The following is a 19,916-nucleotide window of genomic DNA, read 5'->3' on the forward strand; positions in this document are numbered from 1 at the left end:
GTCTAGGCTTACAATGAATCCCCACAGAGCAACAAAAATTCCAGTTGAGTGGTAAGTAAGAAAATATACAATGATTTATTAGGCCTTTAAAATACACACGAAGCAAGTAAAACATAGTCAAACATTCTCACACTATAACTATCAAACAGATATACACGTAGACCTTAAGGAGAAGAAAGAACATCTACTTCAATAACCAGTGCAACACCGGTAAGTCCTTGTATGCATGGAATTCAGAAAAGACAGAATAACCACAGAAAAGCTCCCCTAACCCTTAATGAGTCCAACCCTAAGGTGGTCTGCGGTCTTGCGCACTAAAGTTATCATTTCCCAAGATACACTTTTATGGTAGATTTATTAAGAGATTTGGATGATGCCAGTGGTTATGATAGAAAAGTCAAAAAGGAAGGTTGGGTAAGTGACCCAACTCAATCCCAATCACTAGGATAGGCCTAGGAAGTGATCCTTCGCCATGCCTCCATGAACCAAAGACAGGAAAGGGTTTAGGCACAGGACTTTACGTCCATCTAGCCCTAAAGAAAAGGAGGAGCTCCGGACAATAACAGGTTTGTTAATTTACACAGCCTTCTCTTAATTCTGATTTCTCTAGAGGCCAAAGCTGAGAATCTAGAATCTGTTTGGGGACACAGTCTTCTGTGCTTGGTCTGGTCGACGAAGAGCATGTGGACGCAGGTGCAGCGTACAATTTCGGACGCAGGATTTCGTTTCGGTTGGTCAAAGTGCTTGGGTGTTGGTTCCAAACACATTACAGCTGAACACCCAAATGAATAAAAGGAAAATACTTTCTTTAGAGCAAGTGACCTCAGGACACCTCTACGATGCAAGAAAGACTGCAAAAAGAGTCACCACTGTACGGTGGCTCAGGGCGATCTTTCAGGAAGGAGCAAAGGAGAAGGTACTGCACATATTCTGTTGGGTCAAGAAAGCTGAAAATACAGGAACAGAGGTTTTGTATACGTTGAAGATCCGCAGCAGTCTACTGGTTAGTCCAGGGACACTTCAGAAGATTCAGGTGGCACAGATCCTGAAGCAGGTGTCTAGACTGGCTGTTTCCATTGGTCCAGGCGTGAAAGCACCGACATGAGCCTCTTTAGATCCAGCAGCGGACCAGGGCTTCAATGGTGTTTGTGCTGGTTAGCTGCTGGGGTCGTCCTCAGGTCATCAACATGATGCTCTTCTTTGTAGAGGACTTGGCTCCAACTATGAACAGCAGGAGGAGTCATTTTATACATAATCTGGACTGGAAGCTCGTCCAGGTCCACCAATGGCAAGGATCCACACCATTCAAACTGGCAGTGGCTATACACTACATCTGTCGAACAGACATTCAGGCACTTTGATGTGAACTGGGACCAGAGTCCCAATGCGGACTCGCACACAAACCGTCCCTTTGCCCTCGAAAGTAGCAGCTTTCCCTGGGAAAGGCCATTTCATAAATTGCATTTCCCGACCAGAGAAGGTAGGAATGCGGCCAAAGTATATGGCCAAAGCCTGAACAAAAACCTTGAGGCACGGCCACCATAGGGTGCCAGTCACCTTTAGGAGCTCTTTACAGTAAATGCAATCGTGCACAAGTAAAAACTATAACACAGAGTAGAAATATATCCGCTGCCACCAGCAAATCCTAGGCACATTCTAAAAGTAACCGATAAGCCAGTACAGAATAAGTTATAAAGATACAAAGTATCCTAACCAGACTTCACTTTAGGCTTATGTGGGCAATTATAAGAACACAAGAAATTCCCTTGAAGAGAAAGTATCTCAGTACGGATAGTCTTGGGGACTAATCCCTTTCCACGTAAGAATGAGCAAAAAAGACAAAGTAAAGCAAAAGGATTTACTTCTCTCCAAAAAGTCAGGTCAGAAGACCAAACAAAGCAAAAAGAAAGGGTGTCCCAAAGAAAGGAGCAAAAAGAAAAGCTTTCCCAACACCATCCAAAGCGCTAGAGCACCTGCACTGATACAGTTCTTATGTAACATTCTATGCGTAGGACTGCAGAGGTTAGTGAATGCAACAAGAATCTCTGAATGCCTAACAGCATATATTAGTGGCTGATGCAAAGAGAATGATGCTGAAGACATTTCAAGAGGTTCAATTGGTAGATATGGTCAACGAGTTTCACTATATTGAAGAGAAGATTCAAAGAAATAATATGTATACAAGCATAGATGTTATAAATACATGGATCAAGGTTCACACAGTGTTCACAACACAAACAACTTTGGTCCAAGGCGACTTTGCACTATCTATAGAATTCATATAAAATCTGCCAAAGCAAGGGTTTTCATTTCTTACCGGATTGTGTGACAGCCAACAACTGGCAATCTATGGATTCTGATTTTTCAATGACGGCTATCTGAATGATAGGTTTAAAAACAGTACGATCTATTGTCCTGTGTAAACAAATACAAAAATCAAAATCAATTCAACTTCATAAAGCAATCCATTTTACAAATGTCAGCTATATTTGGTGCTATAGGCTATGTGAATATGCATAATATTTTAAATCTTTACATCTAATAGTCTGAAAATGTAATACAAAACCAAATCAAGTCTATCACAGAAAAATACATTTGAGAGTAGTTTGTAGAAAAAAAACTGTATGCCAAAGTGTTAAAAATCAGCTCCCAATGCCGACAAATGGACAGCCTCTTGTACGAGTACACAGATTTTGTGGCTATTTTACAGACTTTTGGTTAAAGTCCTGGTTTGGTATTAATCATAGCTCTTTTGGTGATAGGTTTCCCAAATGTAGGCATTTGAGATGTGTTGGGAGGAATTTCATGTGTGGAGGTTCTTGGAGACCTCTTTTTTGATCAGAGGGACTTGTAAGGAAGTCACCTGCAACCCTTTTTTGTACGTGGGCCCATGGTAGCACATGCTCCTAAAACAGGGGTGGTATCCAAGCACCCCATTCTTGACCTTGGGCGATTATACCAACATATTAATTTTAGAGAGTAAGCTGTTGGCAGCTGTACTATAGTTTTGGCTTCACCATTGGGGCAAGCCCATTTACCCCTTTATAAGCCCAATATAACGTTTTGGTAGCCATTGGTTACTAATGTTTTTTCGTGTTAATTTCTTTTTTATTGCTGTTTCAAATGCAAAACAAAACATGGCCAAGTCCACGCCATGCGAGGGCCCAAGCAATACAGACAACAAATAATCCATCAAACAACTGAGACCTGCAGACTCTCCGATAGTCCTCTTTGTATTGGGGGGGAGTAAAGCTACTAAGAAAAAGAAATGTAAATCAGGGCAGTGGAGGTCACACTATATTTCTTTGCAACAAAAAGCAGTCCATGTGGACGCAACATCAAATGACAAATCTCGGTCGGCTCTCTTAAAGTCAGTTACTTCAGCGCCTCGAGATCGAGCCCCAACATCACCGGTTATATATTGTGACTATGGAGTTCTCAATTCCTTAACAATCCAGCAGAGGTTCTATTTTATTACCTTTGCAGCACCCACATAAGCCCCATTTATTATCTGTATTACTGGTATATGCCTGTGGGCTAAAACATTTTGTGTGTGCCGACCACAAACAGCTACACAGAACAAAGGCAGCAAATTTCGTTTATCGTCCCCCTCCCCTAACACCGATAATCCTTATCTGGGGCACCGTACAGCCGGAGAACCGAAAAAAGTGAGTAATTTGACGAATCCTGCACAGTCCTCACAGAATCCCCGCTCCCTGATCCGCTCCCTGATCCTAACGCTGGAGGTGGTATTAGCCAGGTGGATCACCTGGGAGGAGAAGGCCCCCTAAGGAATAAGAGGTCTCCGCTAGGAGAGTCCCACTACTCCTTTTCCTCAGAGGGTGAGATATCCATAATGCCAGAATATCTAATGGCATGCTGTCAGAGTAAGGCTCTGCTTCCCTAAGATACTCAAAATGTTAGTAATGAAAACCCTTACGATCAGTATAAGAATACAACATTTAAGGATCAGACCATCAATATCATTACTTCTGAAAAATGTGGTTTCCCCTGTGGGTTGAGTTCTGACATTAAGAAACAATCATAAATGTCTTTAAAACCCTTATCCCCGCTTAACCTCTGGGTATTAAGAACGTTATAAATAACGTATCGCATCATATCTAGACGTATGTTTTACAAACCGAGGGAGTCAGGTAAAGTTGAAACGGAACCTGTGATAAAAAAGAAAATTAGAATTTTGGGGACTTTAAGTCCCAGAATGTCATAGGTACTGGGACAAGAAAGGGAGGCTCAGAGGCACGGAACAGCAGTATGCAGTCTAGTGTTCCTGACGGCCTACTCCCGAGTGAAAATGTAGACTGTTTAAAGCCCCCTAAGGTGCAGGAGAGGGTGTAGTAGCAGTAGTAGCAGCAAAAGACATAAGCGGCTGTGTATGCAGCAGGGGCAGAGACCAAGGACGCTGCGACCACTGCTGTGTCAGTAACGGTTGATGGTTCTGAGAGAGCCGTAAGAAGGAGAAGCCCAAATTGCAGAAGTCACGCAGCAGGAAGCGCTGCTGTTGCAGATTATCCCGTGGGAGATATGTGCTCTCCACACCTTGTGCCTGGCTCCAGTGGCAGGTGAGCATTAGACAGTGAGAGAAACAATGAGGACTCCTGTGCGGGAAGGCATGTACCATCGAACTGCAACCAGAGCTTTCAGAAGCTCCAAATCCAACACCCAAAGAAGTAGTGGCAGCAGTAGCGGGATACGCAGGTGCGCAGACACACACTGGTGATTTGGCCTTTGACAGTTTACCCCAGGGCTCTCTGTGGTATACCACTGGCTGCACATGCATGTTTGGAATACCAAACTAATGAAAGTGTTTTTGGCCCAATACTTATGTTGAGAGTAAACGAGAGAATAAAGTTTATAACAACCACTATCATAGTAAAGAGAATTACGCTATTTCATAAAGGCTGTAACTAACGTTGCCAAAGAAAAAAAGGAGACAACATTACACTCAAAGTTTAACCACCATTGGCAAAGTAAAGAGAAGGCGATAAAAACCAGCATTGCCCAAGCCACAAAACAGCCATTGAAAATAAAAAGGGAAAACAAGCTTTCTTGGAGAGAGAATCTTAAATAAAAGATATTACCAGCAATTACCTGGTGTGATAGTGGAAACAAAGGTGGCAGGAAAGAGGCCCTCCTTGTGGAGTGTCAAGGGGGAGAGGAACACAACCTGCACTGCATGTGGCCAATCAATCAGTGGAACAAATGGCACCAATGGATGTTATATCCTTATAGACGTTGTTGTGAATTGTAATGTTCTTTAAAGTCAAACACTTTATTGATGTTCAAAATAAACCACACCGCAGAGAACTTGTAGTAATGTTAGGAGAATTATCCTGGCGGGCAAGAACACCAGGAAAGGGATTGTTAGTGGTAGTCCTGGCACATTAGTGCACCAAGAAGAAGACCTTGAAGTACTGTGTTGTGGTGGAAAGAAAGTAAGGACACTAATGGGTTTGATAAACAGTGGTAAAACCATCCTGGTGAAAACATTGTTGTATATAAAGAAGTTTGCAGTAATTGTATTTGTCAATAGAAGTCTTTTTTTATAGTTTATTGCAAACTTTAAAAAAAAATTGAAATCCTATCTCATTTTACATTTATTATGAATTTACAACTCTATTTAAAATGTCTTCGAACAATTCACTCTTCTCCCTTCAATTAGGAATAAACTAAATATACCATGTCAATAAAAATGAAAAGAAAGGAGATAAGAGAATGTTACAAAATACCCAATGGCTGGTTTCTTTTTCCTCTTAATTAGTAGCCCTCGTGCATTTAAAAAAAACCTATGTTTTGATTTCACTTTTGATTAAATTTACGCACGTGGAATCAAGTGTACATTGCACAGTTCTGCTAACATCAGGTACAGTATTGCACTGCGTGTAGTTTTAACTTCTTACTGTAACCTGTCTGATTCAGACTGATGTGTGCATTTCACACACATTTACGTTTTGACCTCACTTTCTGCTTGTTTTTAGCACGTGAACTGAGTGCATTTACACATTTATCTCTCGCTTGAGAGATCACTGGACCCAATTGCCTGATCGTATCACAAAGGTACCTTTACATTCATGTTCTTGGGTACCATTAATTCAACATAATTTTTTCTTATTGTAATCAGACATTATGTTTTGTTTCCTTCTTACCCCAGCACATCCACAATATGCTTTGTATATCTTTATCACACTCCTAATACATATTGGCTACATGTTTATCTACATGCTAATACTGTTGAAATTGTTAAATGTTTGATTTGTGTTTTACAATATCTTTTAGGGCTTCGCCCTGATGAAGTTTCTCACTACGAAATGCATTGGCTTAAGAGCTCTCCCTTCAATGAGGCAACAGATGGTATCCCCCACTGTTGGATATTAAATCTATCTTTTGCACCAATAAATTTCAGGACTTGTTTGTTTGAAACTTAAACATCAATTTCAGCACATATTCTGAATAACTAATAAGAAAATATCTCTTTGATTTACCTTTCTAATGTCCATTGGTAATCCCGCAAGGGGAACAGTATGAGAGTGACTGGCTAACTGTATGGTTTCCATCCAGTTTCTTTTTTTCCCCCCGTTGTTTGGAGCCAGGTGTCTCTGGATCTCCTTAACTAGTCAGCTCCTCTGAAATTTCGCTAATTTAACTATTCGAGATAACATTTAAGTTACCATTCAAGGTAATCAGTTGTGCCCACCTCCCACTTTCGTTACTTGTTTAAATAGAACGTGATTATTGGAGTGAACTTTATTCATTGGAACTTGTTGGAAGTTCTGCCTTGATCCTGGGGAAGGGGATCCGACCTTGGTGATCAAAATATTTGGTTCTAATTATTATTTTGTTAAATCTGAACAGCCATCTAAAAACTAAATGTTTTTGTTGTATGTATAAGTGTGAGGCACGGATAACTTTGAAAGCAGAGTGTTTTCCTTCAGTCTTCGTTTCAAAGGTAGAGAAACCCACGTTAGGGAAAGCGAGGTGTTTATCACGCCTTTTTAAGTTAATAAAATGGCTTCTTGTGAAAAACCTTTATCAAGTTGTCCGCCTTGCATTTCTGACCCCTCGCAGTAGGTAAACAAAGATTGAACTTTCCACCTGCTACAAAATGTTACAAATGGGTATTCACTAGATCCAATTCCCTTCCTTTCTTGGTCATCGCAGCTCCTTCCAGGATCGATTATACCTGCTCCACAGATCCTTCAGAGTCCCAAGATATGACAATGCATTACTTACCGTAAAAGCATTTCTGATGGTTGTATCTGCTTAGATTCACATGCTGTGCATAGGTCCGACATCCAGTGGTCACTGCGGAGTATTGCATTTTGTTTTTCGTAGTCGAAAAGGGGACGTCGACAAGGCGTGTCTGTAACACTATCCCTATAGTGACGTGCATTGTACCCACAATCCCTCACGCGTCGAGGTCCCTCTGTTTGTATTTTTCTGCCCTGAGGGAGCCTTCTAGACGTGAGCGAGTACAGAAAAGAGAGAATATATAAAAAAAGGTGTCTATGTTCCTTCCATCCGAGCGGGGAGGAAGGGTGGGCGCACGTGAATCTAAGCAGATACAACCATCAGAAATGCTTTTACGGTAAGTAATGCATTGTCTTCTGATGTTTGTTAATCTGCTTAGAATCACATGCTGTGCATAGACTAGCGAGCAGTACCCGGAGTTGGCGGTGGGTTATGAGAAGGAACAGTAGAGAAAAGATGTCTTTATACTGCCTGACCCACCTGGGAGTCAGATCTAGAGTGTTTATCTAGACAGTAGTGTTTTGTAAAGGTGTGCACAGAACTCCAGGTTGCCGCTTTGCCGATGGACTCAAGGGGAACATTTGCAATGAATGCTATGGAAGCCCCAGTGCCTCGAGTGGAATGTGCTCTTGGCTTGAAGGGTAGTTCTCTCTTAGCAAGAGTGTAACAGAGAGTGATGCATAGAACAATCCATCTAGATATAGTGGACTTTGAAACTGCATCTCCTTCTCTTCCTGCTGTCACAGAGACAAAGAACTGATTAGTCTTTCTCAGTGGTCTGGTTCTTTCCATGTAGAACATGACTGCTCTGCGTACATCTAGTGTATGCAGACTTTTTTCTCCCAAGCTGGAAGGGTTTTGAAAGAACGTTGGTAGATCTATAGACTGGTTTACATGAAATTTTGAGATGAATTTTGGTGCAAACCTTGGGTGTGTGCGTAGAACCACTTTATCTTTGTGAACTGTTACGAAGGGGTCTAGTACAGAAAGAGCCTGTAGTTCACTTACTCTCCTAATGGAGGTGATAGCTATCAGGAAAGCAGTCTTAAGAGTGAGGTCTTTAAGAGTTGCTTTGTGCATGGGTTCGAAAGGGGGGCCCATGAGTCTAGAAAGTACCACATTTAAGTCCCATCCGGGAGCTGGGTTAGCTATTGGAGGGTGTATTCTTTTTACCCCTTCCATGAAGGCTTTGATAACTGGTATCTTCCACCACGACACTTTAAGTTGGGAAGTGGTGTATGCAGAAAGTGCCGCTAGGTGGACTTTAATAGAATTGAACACTAGACCTGAATCCAGTAAATGGGTCAAGTATAGGACAATGTCAGTAGGAGAGCAGTCAATTGGGTTGATGCTCCTATTTGTACACCAGATGACAAATCTTTTCCATTTGCTAGCATAGCAGTGGCGAGTATTTGGTTTTCTGGCTTCCCTGAGGATGTCCATACATCTCTTAGGGAGTTGTAAATGGCCAAATTCTACGATCTCAGGAGCCAGGCTGCTAAGTTCATGGTCTGAGGGCATGGGTGCAGTGTCTTGCCCTTGTCTTGTGACAGCATGTTGTATGGGCAGGGAAGTTTCACTGGGGGAGATAGGGACATCTCCATCAAGTGAGCGAACCAAGGTTGCCGGGCCCACATTGGGGCCACTAGTATCATGGTAACCTGCTCCTGGTGCATCTTGTGCACCACTTTGTTGAGAAGGGGAGTCGGGGGAAAGGCGTAAACAAATTTCCCTGACCATTGAATCGACAGACCGTTCCCCTTGGATTGGTTCTGGGGGTACCTGGAGGCGTAACTTTGGCATTGTGAGTTTTCCATAGTTGCGAACAGGTCTATTTCCGGAAATCCCCATTGCGTGAAGACGTCTAAGACGATGTTTTCGTGCAATTGCCATTCGTACTCTTCGGGCAGTGGGAAGTCTCTGCTGAGCTTGTCTGCTAGCAGATTGAGTTCCCCTGGTACATGTTGCGATAGTAGAAACATGTTGTGTCTGAGAGCCCACTTCCATATATTCTGGGACAGTTTGGACAGTCCTGGAGAGTGAGTGCCCCCTTGTTTGTTGAGGTAGTACATGGCTGTGGTGCTGTCTGTGAGGACCATCAGTGTCTTTCCTTGCAGGTGTTTCTGAAAGGCTTTCAGTGCCTTGAACACTGCTAGAAGTTCCAGCAGGTTTATATGTTTGGATGCTAAGCTCGGAGTCCACGCTCCGTGAGCAGTCTGCTGGGATAGGTGAGCCCCCCATCCTGTGAGGGATGCGTCTGTGGTTATAGTGGCTTCTACCGCGGGTGTGGCAAAAGTCTTCCCTATTAGCAGGTTTTCTTTTGTCCACCACCTCAGCGAAAGAACTAAGGCCTGCGAGACCACCACTAGATCGTCCCATTGTCCGCTGGCCTGACACCACTGGCTGTTGAGCCACTCCTGCATTGGGCGCATGCGCAGACGCGCGTGAGGTACCAAATAAATACATGACGCCATCATCCCTAGCAAGCGCATAGCTTTGCGTACCGTCACCTCCCGACCTGTTACATAATGGGGGATCTGAAACAGCATGTTTTGGACCCTCTCGTTGGAGGGGAAGACTAGGCCGTCCTTTGTTTGAATTAGAGCCCCTAAAAATTGTTTGGTTTGGCTGGGTTCTAAGCTGGACTTCTTTTCGTTGATGGAGAAGCCCAGTTGGTACAAAAGGTTTACGGTCTTTTGGGTATTGGAGAAGCATGTTTCGTAAGAATCCCCGGTTATGAGCCAGTCGTCGAGGTAAGGGTATATTGGGATGGATAGCCTTCGCAGGTGGGCCGCTGCTACTGCCAGTACTTTTGTGAATACTCTTGGAGCAGAAGCTATCCCGAAGGGTAGAACTCTGAATTGGTAGTGTTTGTTCTCTATCTTGAACCTGAGGTATTTTCTGTGTGCTGGCAACATCAAAATATGAAAGTATGCATCTTTCATGTCTAGCGTTGTCATGTAATCCCCCTGTGATAACAGTGGGATTACTTCCTGCAAGGTCACCATACGAAACTTTTGGGCTTTGACAAAGTTGTTCGCTGGGCACAGATCTAATACAGGGCGCATGGTTAAGTCCTTTTTGGGTACAAGGAAGTACACTGAATAAATACCTTCTGTTACCTGAGATAGGGGGACAGGTTCTATTGCTTCTTTTTTCAGCAGTTCTTTTACTTCTTGTAAAAGAATGGTGAGGTGCTCCGGTGATTTGCGTTGGTTTCGTGGGGGTTTGTACTTCGGCTAACCGTTGTATTCTATGCAGTATCCGTGGGTTATGGTTGATAATACCCATCGGTCTGACGATATTCCCTCCCATGCTGATAGGAACGATGTTAGCCGGCCCCGACCGGTGATGCATGGGAGGGGACCCGAATCTTCGGGTCATTTGCTGGTATTGGGCGTGGAACCTCTGGGGCTGGAGCCACAACCTCTTCCTCTGCCACGCCGTTGGCCTCTTTGACTGAACTGGGTGTTACCCTGGTTAGAGGGCCAGTTGGTAGCAGAGTAACATTGTTGTTGGTTTTGCTGCTGTCTTTGGCCACGAAAGGAGCGTCTATTACCATAGCCTCGCCTGTTAGGGGGTCTAGATATTTGATCAAGAGTCTTGATGGTATCAAACTCTTTCTTAGCATGTTCTAGTGCCTCATCAACTGCCTTCCCAAACAGATGCGTCTGTTCTATGGGTTTATTTATGAGGGAGGCTTGGGTTTCGGGTTTAAAACCTGAATTGCGTAGCCAAACGTGTCGTTTGAGAAGTATTCCCTGAACCAGGGATCGGCCAGCAGTCTCAGCGGCATCTAGGTAGTTCTTAACGATGCCCTGGTTTACAAGTGTTCCCTCTAATATTACAGTTAGCAGACGTGACCGCAGGGGTTCAGGTGCGTCCTCTGCCTCGCTGCGCAGCTTGCTCCACTGTGCATCTGCGTAGCTAGCTAATATGGAGTTGTTATTAGCAATTCTAGTAGAGAAGGCGGCGGAGGTCGTGATTCTCTTCCCAAGTGCGTACAGCTTCTTGCCTTCTTTGTCAGGTGGTGCTTCACTAGTGGATAGTGGTACCCCTGCTCTTTTCCTTGTGTTGGTAACTACAAGGGAGTCCGGAATAGAGTGTCCTCTGATGTATAAAGGGTCAGAGGATGAAGGGCTGAAGAGCTTTTCTATTCTAGGGTTGACCCCTCTTACTAAAGCTGGATTAGAAAGGGAAGGAGAAATTCTTCTCTTAATAGAAGCCAGGAGTGGAATAGACTGGCTAACAGGGGCTTTTTCTTTAATAACTCTTTCTACAAAGTCTATGTCTGGAAGAGTTTCCCCTGTGTCAAGCTCAAAATGCGCTGCTGCCTTGCGCAATAGTGCATTGAGGGAAGGTTGGTCATCTATGGGAGAGGAGTTCCCAATATGTGAATCCTTGAGAGGAGAAGTGTGAAAGGCATCAGGGTCTGAGTGCACTGATGGGGATTGCCACGGCTGCACTGACGGGGATTGCCAGGGCTGCGATGTAGCTGTATCCTCTTCGAAATTAGTGTAAGGATCTTCTTCGAACCCCTCTTCCTCAAGTTCTTCTTCTTGCCCACCCAAACACTCCTCATCTTCCTGAAGGTATTGCTCCTCCTCAGTGAGGTCATATACATCTTTGGAAGGGGGAACCAGCCTAGGAATCCTGACTCTAGGGTCATCCTGGGGCCATTCTCTTTGTCTTTTGTGAGTGGGTGGGTCTTGGTTTCCTAGAAACCTTTCCATTTTCTCCATGCAAGAATGGACTCTTTCAAGGGTCTCATGGGGTACCCCTGAATAGTCTAGAGGGGGGAAATCTGTGTTTTCATCTACGAACCGCTTCGAACGCTCCCACAACGTCGACGAGAGGTTATCGTCTCCTTCTGAAAAGCCCTCCGGTAGTTCAGAAGCGTCCTTAGATGAAAGGGGCAGTTCTTGGCTACCTTTGTGCTTTTTCGTCGCGGTATTCGACGTTTGTTTCGTCGTCCGCGCACGTTTGTCTTCGGAGACAATTCTCGCTAGGCTCTCGACAACAAGTTTGTCAGTCGAGGGCTCTGGTGTCGACGTTGTGTGCGTTGCGCGTTGTACCTCGACGGCCGCTCTATGGAGCGTTACGTCGGATGTTTTTGGGGTAGCGCCCGTGTTAGATGAAAGCCCAATCGCTGGTCGCGGCTGCGTTTGCGGGTGGGGCTTGAGACCTTTACGGTCTGCGGTAGACGCCGGAGTGCCCTGCGTCCCCTTCGGCGCTGATGGATCCTTCGTTCTCCACGAAGAAGAGCCGTGGGTTGTATGTTTAGCCATATGGGGTTTATGTGCCGGGGTGTTCATCCCCATAAGCAGGGCGTGAGCCGAGCCCGTCGGGGCCGGGGACGGACGTCGAGGAGCGGGAACGCTCCTTCTGGGGGTTCATGACTTCCGTAACGGACGTCGAGTTATCGCCCTCCTCGTCACTTTCAGTAATAGCGGCAGCGGGTGAGGAAACTGACTTCGACATCGCGTAGTCCGCCCACCTTTTAACCCTTCGTTCTTTAAGGGTTCTAGGTTTCAAGAGCTTGTAGGCTGCGCAGCTGTCCTCTTTGTGATCGAGGGGCAAGCAACGATTACAGAGCTTGTGCTTATCCTTCCAAGTATATTTGCCCCTGCAGCGTGGGCAGAACTTAAAAGGTGTCCTCTCCATAGCTGAGGCAATAATAGCTGGCGATAACAACCCCAAGGGAAAGAAAGGGGAGAAAGAAAGACATTCTCAAAGAGAAGATAAAAGTTCGAACCCCCACTCTCCCTACTGTATGTTGGCCGTCGAGGCCAGGCCACGTGTTCGGCAGCGCCGAAGGATCTCCTCCGCTCTTCCTCTCCGTCGAAAATCTGTTTGGCGGAGAAACAGCTTCACAGCTAACGTCGAGGGGAGGGATCGTTAATAATCTATTAAGTATAACAAAGGACCGAGGTCCGTGGCAAGTATTAGCAATGTCTCTCTAGGAGCTCCGCGAAAGGCGACCAGAAACTGGGCGGAAAAAAACAATCTGAGGGACCTCGACGCGTGAGGGATTGTGGGTACAATGCACGTCACTATAGGGATAGTGTTACAGACACGCCTTGTCGACGTCCCCTTTTCGACTACGAAAAACAAAATGCAATACTCCGCAGTGACCACTGGATGTCGGACCTATGCACAGCATGTGATTCTAAGCAGATTAACAAACATCAGAAATACTCTTATCTTTCCAAGTGACACTTAGCTTGCCTGGTGGAAGCATCCCTGCTTTCAAAGCTCACACAAGACAATACTCGAGTATTACATTTTCTCCTTGCTCTCTCCCACCCACCCCGCCGCCCCTCAGTTACTGGTGCCAAATCTGAGAAGATGAGAACCCTGTGATGTTGGTACTCTAGAGAGCCCTTTGCCGTTTCAGGACTCTCTCTCCTTGTTCCATGCAGCAGACAGCTTGAGAATGGGTGTTGAACCTACCTCAGGATCCAAAAGCTTGCCAGTAGCACGCATTTGATTCTATAACATTTATAGATAAATACTGAATCCTTCTCCGGCTCAACATCCAGCAATTCCAGCAAGCAATTTGAAGCTAAAGTAATTGGCTCAACCCCTTCCACTCCCTGAGGGAGGCCATTAAGTCGGATTTGGCCCTCACTGCATTCTCCAGATATTGAAGTCTATTTTCCATTGCTCTATTACCTTTCATAGACGCTCTGAAATCCTTTCACATTTGTTTCACTTTAGTGACCACTTGGGAATCCTGTTGCTCCAACTCAGATGTTTTCCGCTCCAGTGTTAAGGTTCTAGTTTCAAGATGCACCAATTTTTTGGTCACTTTATCAAACTTCTCCTCTAGTCAGGACATAGATTTTTAAATCCGCTCCAATGCTGCCATCCCAGTGTCTCTTGAAAGTGAGAAAGTTCTGGGACCTGCTGGTCAGATTACAGACCACAACAAAGTCATAATCAGCTGGTTTTAGTTTTTTTCTTATTCTTGCCCGACAGTTTTCCACCTACCTTCCTCTGCCACACCAAACTCAGTTCTTCCAGAGATGGGGATGAAGTAAACTAAGGATTGACTTTCGCTATGCAGTTCTATAGTGTTCCAATATCCAGCCGCTGCATTTTGCTTCCATTACACAAAGGAGGCAAAATTCCTAAACAAGAGCTGTGACCCATAGAACGGAATGGAGCAACTTGGATTAGCCTCAATATTTCACAGTGAATTATGCTAGGTCGTCAATTGAGCTCCAATCCCATGCCCACACTTAAGAAAGTCCTCTTCAATGATACTTCACTGGGAGCTTTCAATGACGGCCGACATCTAACAGCCCCAGGCAGGGGTCTCGGCTTCTTCACGGCACAGGGGACTCCTCACTTTCATGGAGAGACAGACCCACTTCACTGGATCACACTGCGGATAGTCCTTCCCGCCTACCCTCCATTTAGTCAACTCCCCCCCAATATATTTTTAAAGGCCTGCTCTAGGCCATTTTGTTTCTTGTGCATTGCTTTATTTTGGAAAATGAGGCAGACCAAAAATGGCTGCCGTGCACACATGGGCTCACACTCATGTCATGACACAGCGCTGGTCGCTATGGCAAAGATGGAGACGGCTCACTCGGGTGTGCCATTACGCGGAATGGTCAAACTGCTTTTAGCAGTGTAGTCTTTTCCAAGAAGGCCGTTTGCTCCCCGTATCCTTCATGCGGGCTGATCAGTGCTTGACATTGCAACCCTGCTATCAGTGGGTCTAACGCTTGTTCTTTGTTTCGCCTCCTGTTTCTGCCTTCCGGGCTCTGCTCGGGCGCTTCTACTCACTCTTCCTGTTTTGTCTTGCTCTCCGTTGGATTCCTAGTTTCATTTTTCCTCCAGTCTCCTCCTGCATTATTCAAGTAACCCTGTTTACTCTCCCTTCATACATTTTTTTACCTAAAGAATTCAGCTGATACTCAAGTATTGGTTCCTCTACCATGACATCAAGGACACACATCCAAAGAACTACTGACAACTGGGGGGGGGGGGGGCAGGGTTCTGCCAACTCTGGCTTTTCGCCCTGAAAGTCTTACCTGTGGCGGTACATCTGCCAGTTCTGTTTAAACACTGACTGGCACTGTGGCAGCCATCTGAGACAGACCTTATCTCTTCAAGGAAAAGAAGGAAGATAGAGAAAAGGGGGGACATCAGTGAAAAAGAAAGAAGCTCCTGAAACTCCTGCATTGATCCAAGGTGAACGCTGAGGATTTCCTTGAGACTCAGCCCAAACCTTCTAGAGTGGTTTTGGGCTGATTTAGACCAATCCCGGGCCTCAGAGATGGCAATTACATATTGCGTGGAGACAGTCCAGCTTGGGGGCAAAACCTTTTAAAGCCCCTTTTTGCGATTGGTAGGCATGCTTAGGCCACCATCTGAATGTATGGGATATCTATAGGAGATCCTGTTCCTACACTCAATTCTGTCAGAATGTTCTGGATTGCAGCATGTTTACTCATTTGAGCAGAACTGATGCTGTAAAGAGCCTGTTGCATTTGTAGGACCAGATCCGGATATACTGTGGATTTTCAGTCACCTACCCAACAGTCCCCCTGCGGGTGGATCTCATTGGAGGGGAAACCCCATGCGGGACATGCGACAACCAGATTGGGAGAACGCGGTATCACTGTAACACCCCAGCTCTCCTTCACCTGCTCCCTCTTCACCCTATCCCTCCTATGCCATGTACTTCTGTAGAGTACAGAGACGAGAAAGCTCTCTAGTGAGTCACATCATCATAATCTGATCAGTACTGTGACAAGGAGGAGGCGTGGAGCATTTCAGAATACCTACCAGAACCATTTTGCCCATTCTAGTGGTTCTCAACAGCCGATTCGAAAGAACCAAGTTAAAAGAAAAGAAGGACTGGACAAAGGGTAAAGCCTGCCCTGGAGGAACCACGAGACAGTGTACACTCAGGGAAGAAGATAAGCAGACCGGGGAGTCAAGAAAAGAGGTTGTCACTGTCAAGTTGGTCCGGTGTGCAGGGACAGCGCGGCAGGCAGCAAGGTAGACACTTCTGGCATCCCTAAAGGTCAGCACCCACGGAGGATTGGTCCCATGCAGACAAGGGAGAAGCAGGCACGGCGAAGCCGCCAGCGCCGGAGAATGTAAAAGAGGACTGCTCTGCGTACATCCATTGTGTGCAGGCTTCTTTCTCCCATGTTTGAGGGGTTCTGAAAGAAAGTTGGTAGTTCTATGGATTGGTTCACATGGAACTTTTAAATGAATTTAGGCGCAAAACTAGGGTGAGTGCGCAGAACCACCTTATCTTTGAACTGTAACAAAGGGTTCTAGAACTGAGAGTGCTTGTAGATCACTGACTGAAGTAATGGCTATTAAAAAGGCAGTCTTGCAGGTGAGATCTGAGACTTGCTTTATGCATGGGCTCGAACGGAGACCCCAAAAGTCTAGTCAACACTATGTTTAACTGAAGCTTCTACAAATTTCCCTGACCATGTGATCCAGAGTCCTCTTGGAACGGTTCTGGGGGTACCTGGAGGCGTAATCTTGGCATTGAGCGTTCTCCAGAGTTGTGAACAGGTCGATCTCTGGGAAGCCCCATTCTGCGATAACGTTGGAGACGATGTCTACGTGTAATCGCCATTCGTACTCCAAGGGTAGTGGGAAATCCCTGCTGAGTATGTCTGCCGGAAGATTGAGTTCCCCTGGAACATGTTGCGACAACAGGAATATGTGTTTGAGAGCCCACTTCCAAATGTTCTGGGACAGTTTGGACAGCCCTGGAGAGAGAGTGCCCCCTTGCTTGTTCAGATAGTACATGGCTGTAGTGCTGCCTGTGAGGATCAGGACCGTCTTTCCCTGCAGTTGTGTCTGAAAAGCTTTCAGTGCTTTGAATACTGCTAACAGTTCCATGCTATGTCTGACGACCAAACTCTGTGCGCTGTCTGTTGAGGAAGGTGAGCTCCCCACCCTGTGAGAGATGCGTCTCTAGTTAGAGTGGCCTCTACTGCGGGGGTGGTGAAGGATTTCCCCTTCAAGAGGTTCTCCCTCGACCACCAACTCAGGGAGAGAACGAGGGCTGGCGAGACAACCACTAGATCATCCCCATTGTCCGCTGGCCTGACACCACTGGCTGTTGAGCCACTCCTGCATTGGACGCATTCGCAAGTGTGCATGAGGAACCAAATAAATGCATGACGCCTTCATTACCAAAAGTTGCATAGCTTTGTGAACCGTCACCTCTCGACTGGCTACAGGGATTTGAAACAGCATGTTTTGGACCCTCTCGTTGGAGGGGAAGACAAGGCTGTACTTTGTTCGAATTAGAGCCCCTAGGAACTGCTTGACCCGACTGGGGTCTAGACTGGATTTCTTCTCGTTGATGGAGAATCCCAGGCTGAATAAAAGATCTATTGTTCTTTGGGTATTTGACAGACATGTTTCGTAGGAGTCTCCTGTTATGAGCCAATGGTCGAGGTATGGATAAACCGAAATGGATTGTCTGCGCAGGTTTGCTGCTGCCACTGCCAATACTTTTGTAAATACCCTTGGTGCAGAGACTATGCCAAAGGGTAGTACTTTGAACTGATAGTGCTTGTCTTGAATCATGAATCTGAGGTATTCTCTGTGCGCCAGCAACATTGAAATATGAAAGTATGCATCTTTCATGTCCAATGTTGCCATGTAATCCCCCTGTGTGAGCAGGGGAATTACCTCTTGCAGAGTGACCATACGAAACATTTGGGGCTTCACAAATTTGTTCGCTGAGCACAAATCTAGTACACGGCGCATGGTGAGAAAACTTTTTGTGTGTACAAGGAAGTACACTGAATAAATACCCTAGTTTACCTGTAGAAGAGGTACAACCTTTATTGCGCCCTTTTCCTGCAGGTTCTCGACTTCTTGTAGCAGGATGCGCAGATGTTCTGGCGTCCAGCGTCTTGCTCGTGGTGTTCTGAACTGGGGGGGGTCCAGCAGAATTCAATACAGTACCTGTGGGAAACAGTCTCTAACACCCACTGGTCTGGAGTTATTCCCTACGTTGCTTGAAGAAATGATGTTAGCGGGTCCCCGACCGGGGATGCATGGGAGGGGACCCGGAAGTGAGGGTCATTTCTGGCATGAGGCCGGGGAGCCTAGAGGGGTAGAATTCTGGCCTCTTCTTTTACCACGTCGTTGCCTCCTTGTGGGGTATCGGGTGGTGTAGCTGCTGGTTCCTTGGGGAGAGGACCAGTTATTTCCTGAACCGTATTGATTTTTAAGGGAAACATTGGCCACAAAAGGAACATCTATTCCCGCTCCCCGTTCTTTGTGAATGTCTCTGGGTGATGTGATCCAGAGTCTTAAGTGTGTCCTTTGCAATTTCGAGGGCTTCATCCACTGCCTTTCCAAATAAATTACCTTCCTCCACTGGTTTATTTATAAGTGAAGCTTGGGTTTCTGGTTTGAAACCAGAGTTCCTTAGCCATGCATGCCTTTTCAGGAGGGTACCCTGAGCCAAGGACCTTCCGGCTGGCTCTGCTGCATCCAAATTATTTTTTTAGCATACTCTGGTTAATTTGCCTGGCCTCTGCCACTGTTGAGGGCAGACGGACTCACAGCGGTTCAGGGACATCTTGAAGGCCCTCCTCTAGATTGGCCCATTGTGCATCAGCACAGCTGGTCAAAAAGGTCGTATTTGCGATGCGAGTGGAATAAGCCGCCGTCGCAGTGATCCTTTTCCCCAGAGCGTATAGTCTCTTACACTCCTTGTCATGGGGTGCCTCCCCAGTAGATAAGCGGGTACCCCTGCTCTTTTCCTGGTAGTTGTCACCACCAGTGAATCTGGAGTAGCATGACCCCTGATGTAGAGAGGGGTCAGAGGGGGAGGGTTGAAAACTTTTTCTACCCTAGGATTCACTGCTCTAGTAAGTGCAGGCGTTAATAAACAAGGGACCAATCGCTTCTTGATTGAATTTAGTAGAGGAATAGCTTGGCTGGCAGGTGGTTTTTCTTTTAAAATGTCCTCCACAAAATCAGCCTATAGAACAGCTTCCTGGGTAGCAATTTTGAAATGTTCCGCTGCTTTCCTCAATATGGCGTTGAAAGCCATTTGATAGTCTACCAGGGAGGCTTGTCGAGTGGGGGTGGTTGGAGGGGAGTCCAAGCACAAGGCATCAGATTCCAGTGTTGGAGTAGGTGACTGCCAAAGGCGAGGATCAATGGGGTCTGGGTCTACTCCCCAACCCTCAGTGGCGTCCTAATGAACCTCCTGAGTTGCCAAAGGATTCTTCATCTTGAGCCTCCTCCTCCTTGAGGTCATAAATATATTCCTCTTCATCTTGAGTAGGGTCAAAGACCCTCTGCAGCTTAAGCATAGGGAGAGGGGGATCTAGATCTCTTGGGTGTGGACTTCTCAGAGTTCCACAAACCTCGCTAGCCAGTCCATGCATCATTCAAATTTTTGTCTGGTCCAAACAGATGAACCAGAGCGATCCCAGAGCGATCTAGGGGTGGAAAGGGCTCTTGTAGTGGATCTTATGTCACCAAAGGTCAAGATTTCTTCTTTAAACATCGAAGAAATCCCTTCAGAGCCCTCCGAAAAATCTTTTCGGGGTTCTGACGGTTGACGCGTGTCCTTCCGTTTGTCTGTGGGCCTTTCCGTAGGTTCCAGTAAATCCTTCGGCCTCTCTCTGTAT

At 45.8% G+C, this 19,916-nt stretch overlaps 1 protein-coding gene across 1 annotated transcript in view; it reads right to left on the reverse strand.

Annotated features, from left to right (window-relative positions):
- Window positions 1–19,916, reverse strand: part of NUP155 (nucleoporin 155) — a 1,628,423-nt gene that overhangs the window by 1,403,848 nt on the left and 204,659 nt on the right. Inside the window, exon 10 of the mRNA XM_069627148.1 lies at window positions 2,318–2,415. Coding sequence (XP_069483249.1) covers window positions 2,318–2,415 — 98 coding nt within the window. The remainder of the gene's footprint in view (window positions 1–2,317; window positions 2,416–19,916) is intronic.

Source organism: Ambystoma mexicanum, chromosome 6p (assembly GCF_040938575.1).
Source record: "Ambystoma mexicanum isolate Mex_15411 chromosome 6p, UKY_AmexF1_1, whole genome shotgun sequence".
NCBI lineage: Eukaryota > Metazoa > Chordata > Amphibia > Caudata > Ambystomatidae > Ambystoma > Ambystoma mexicanum.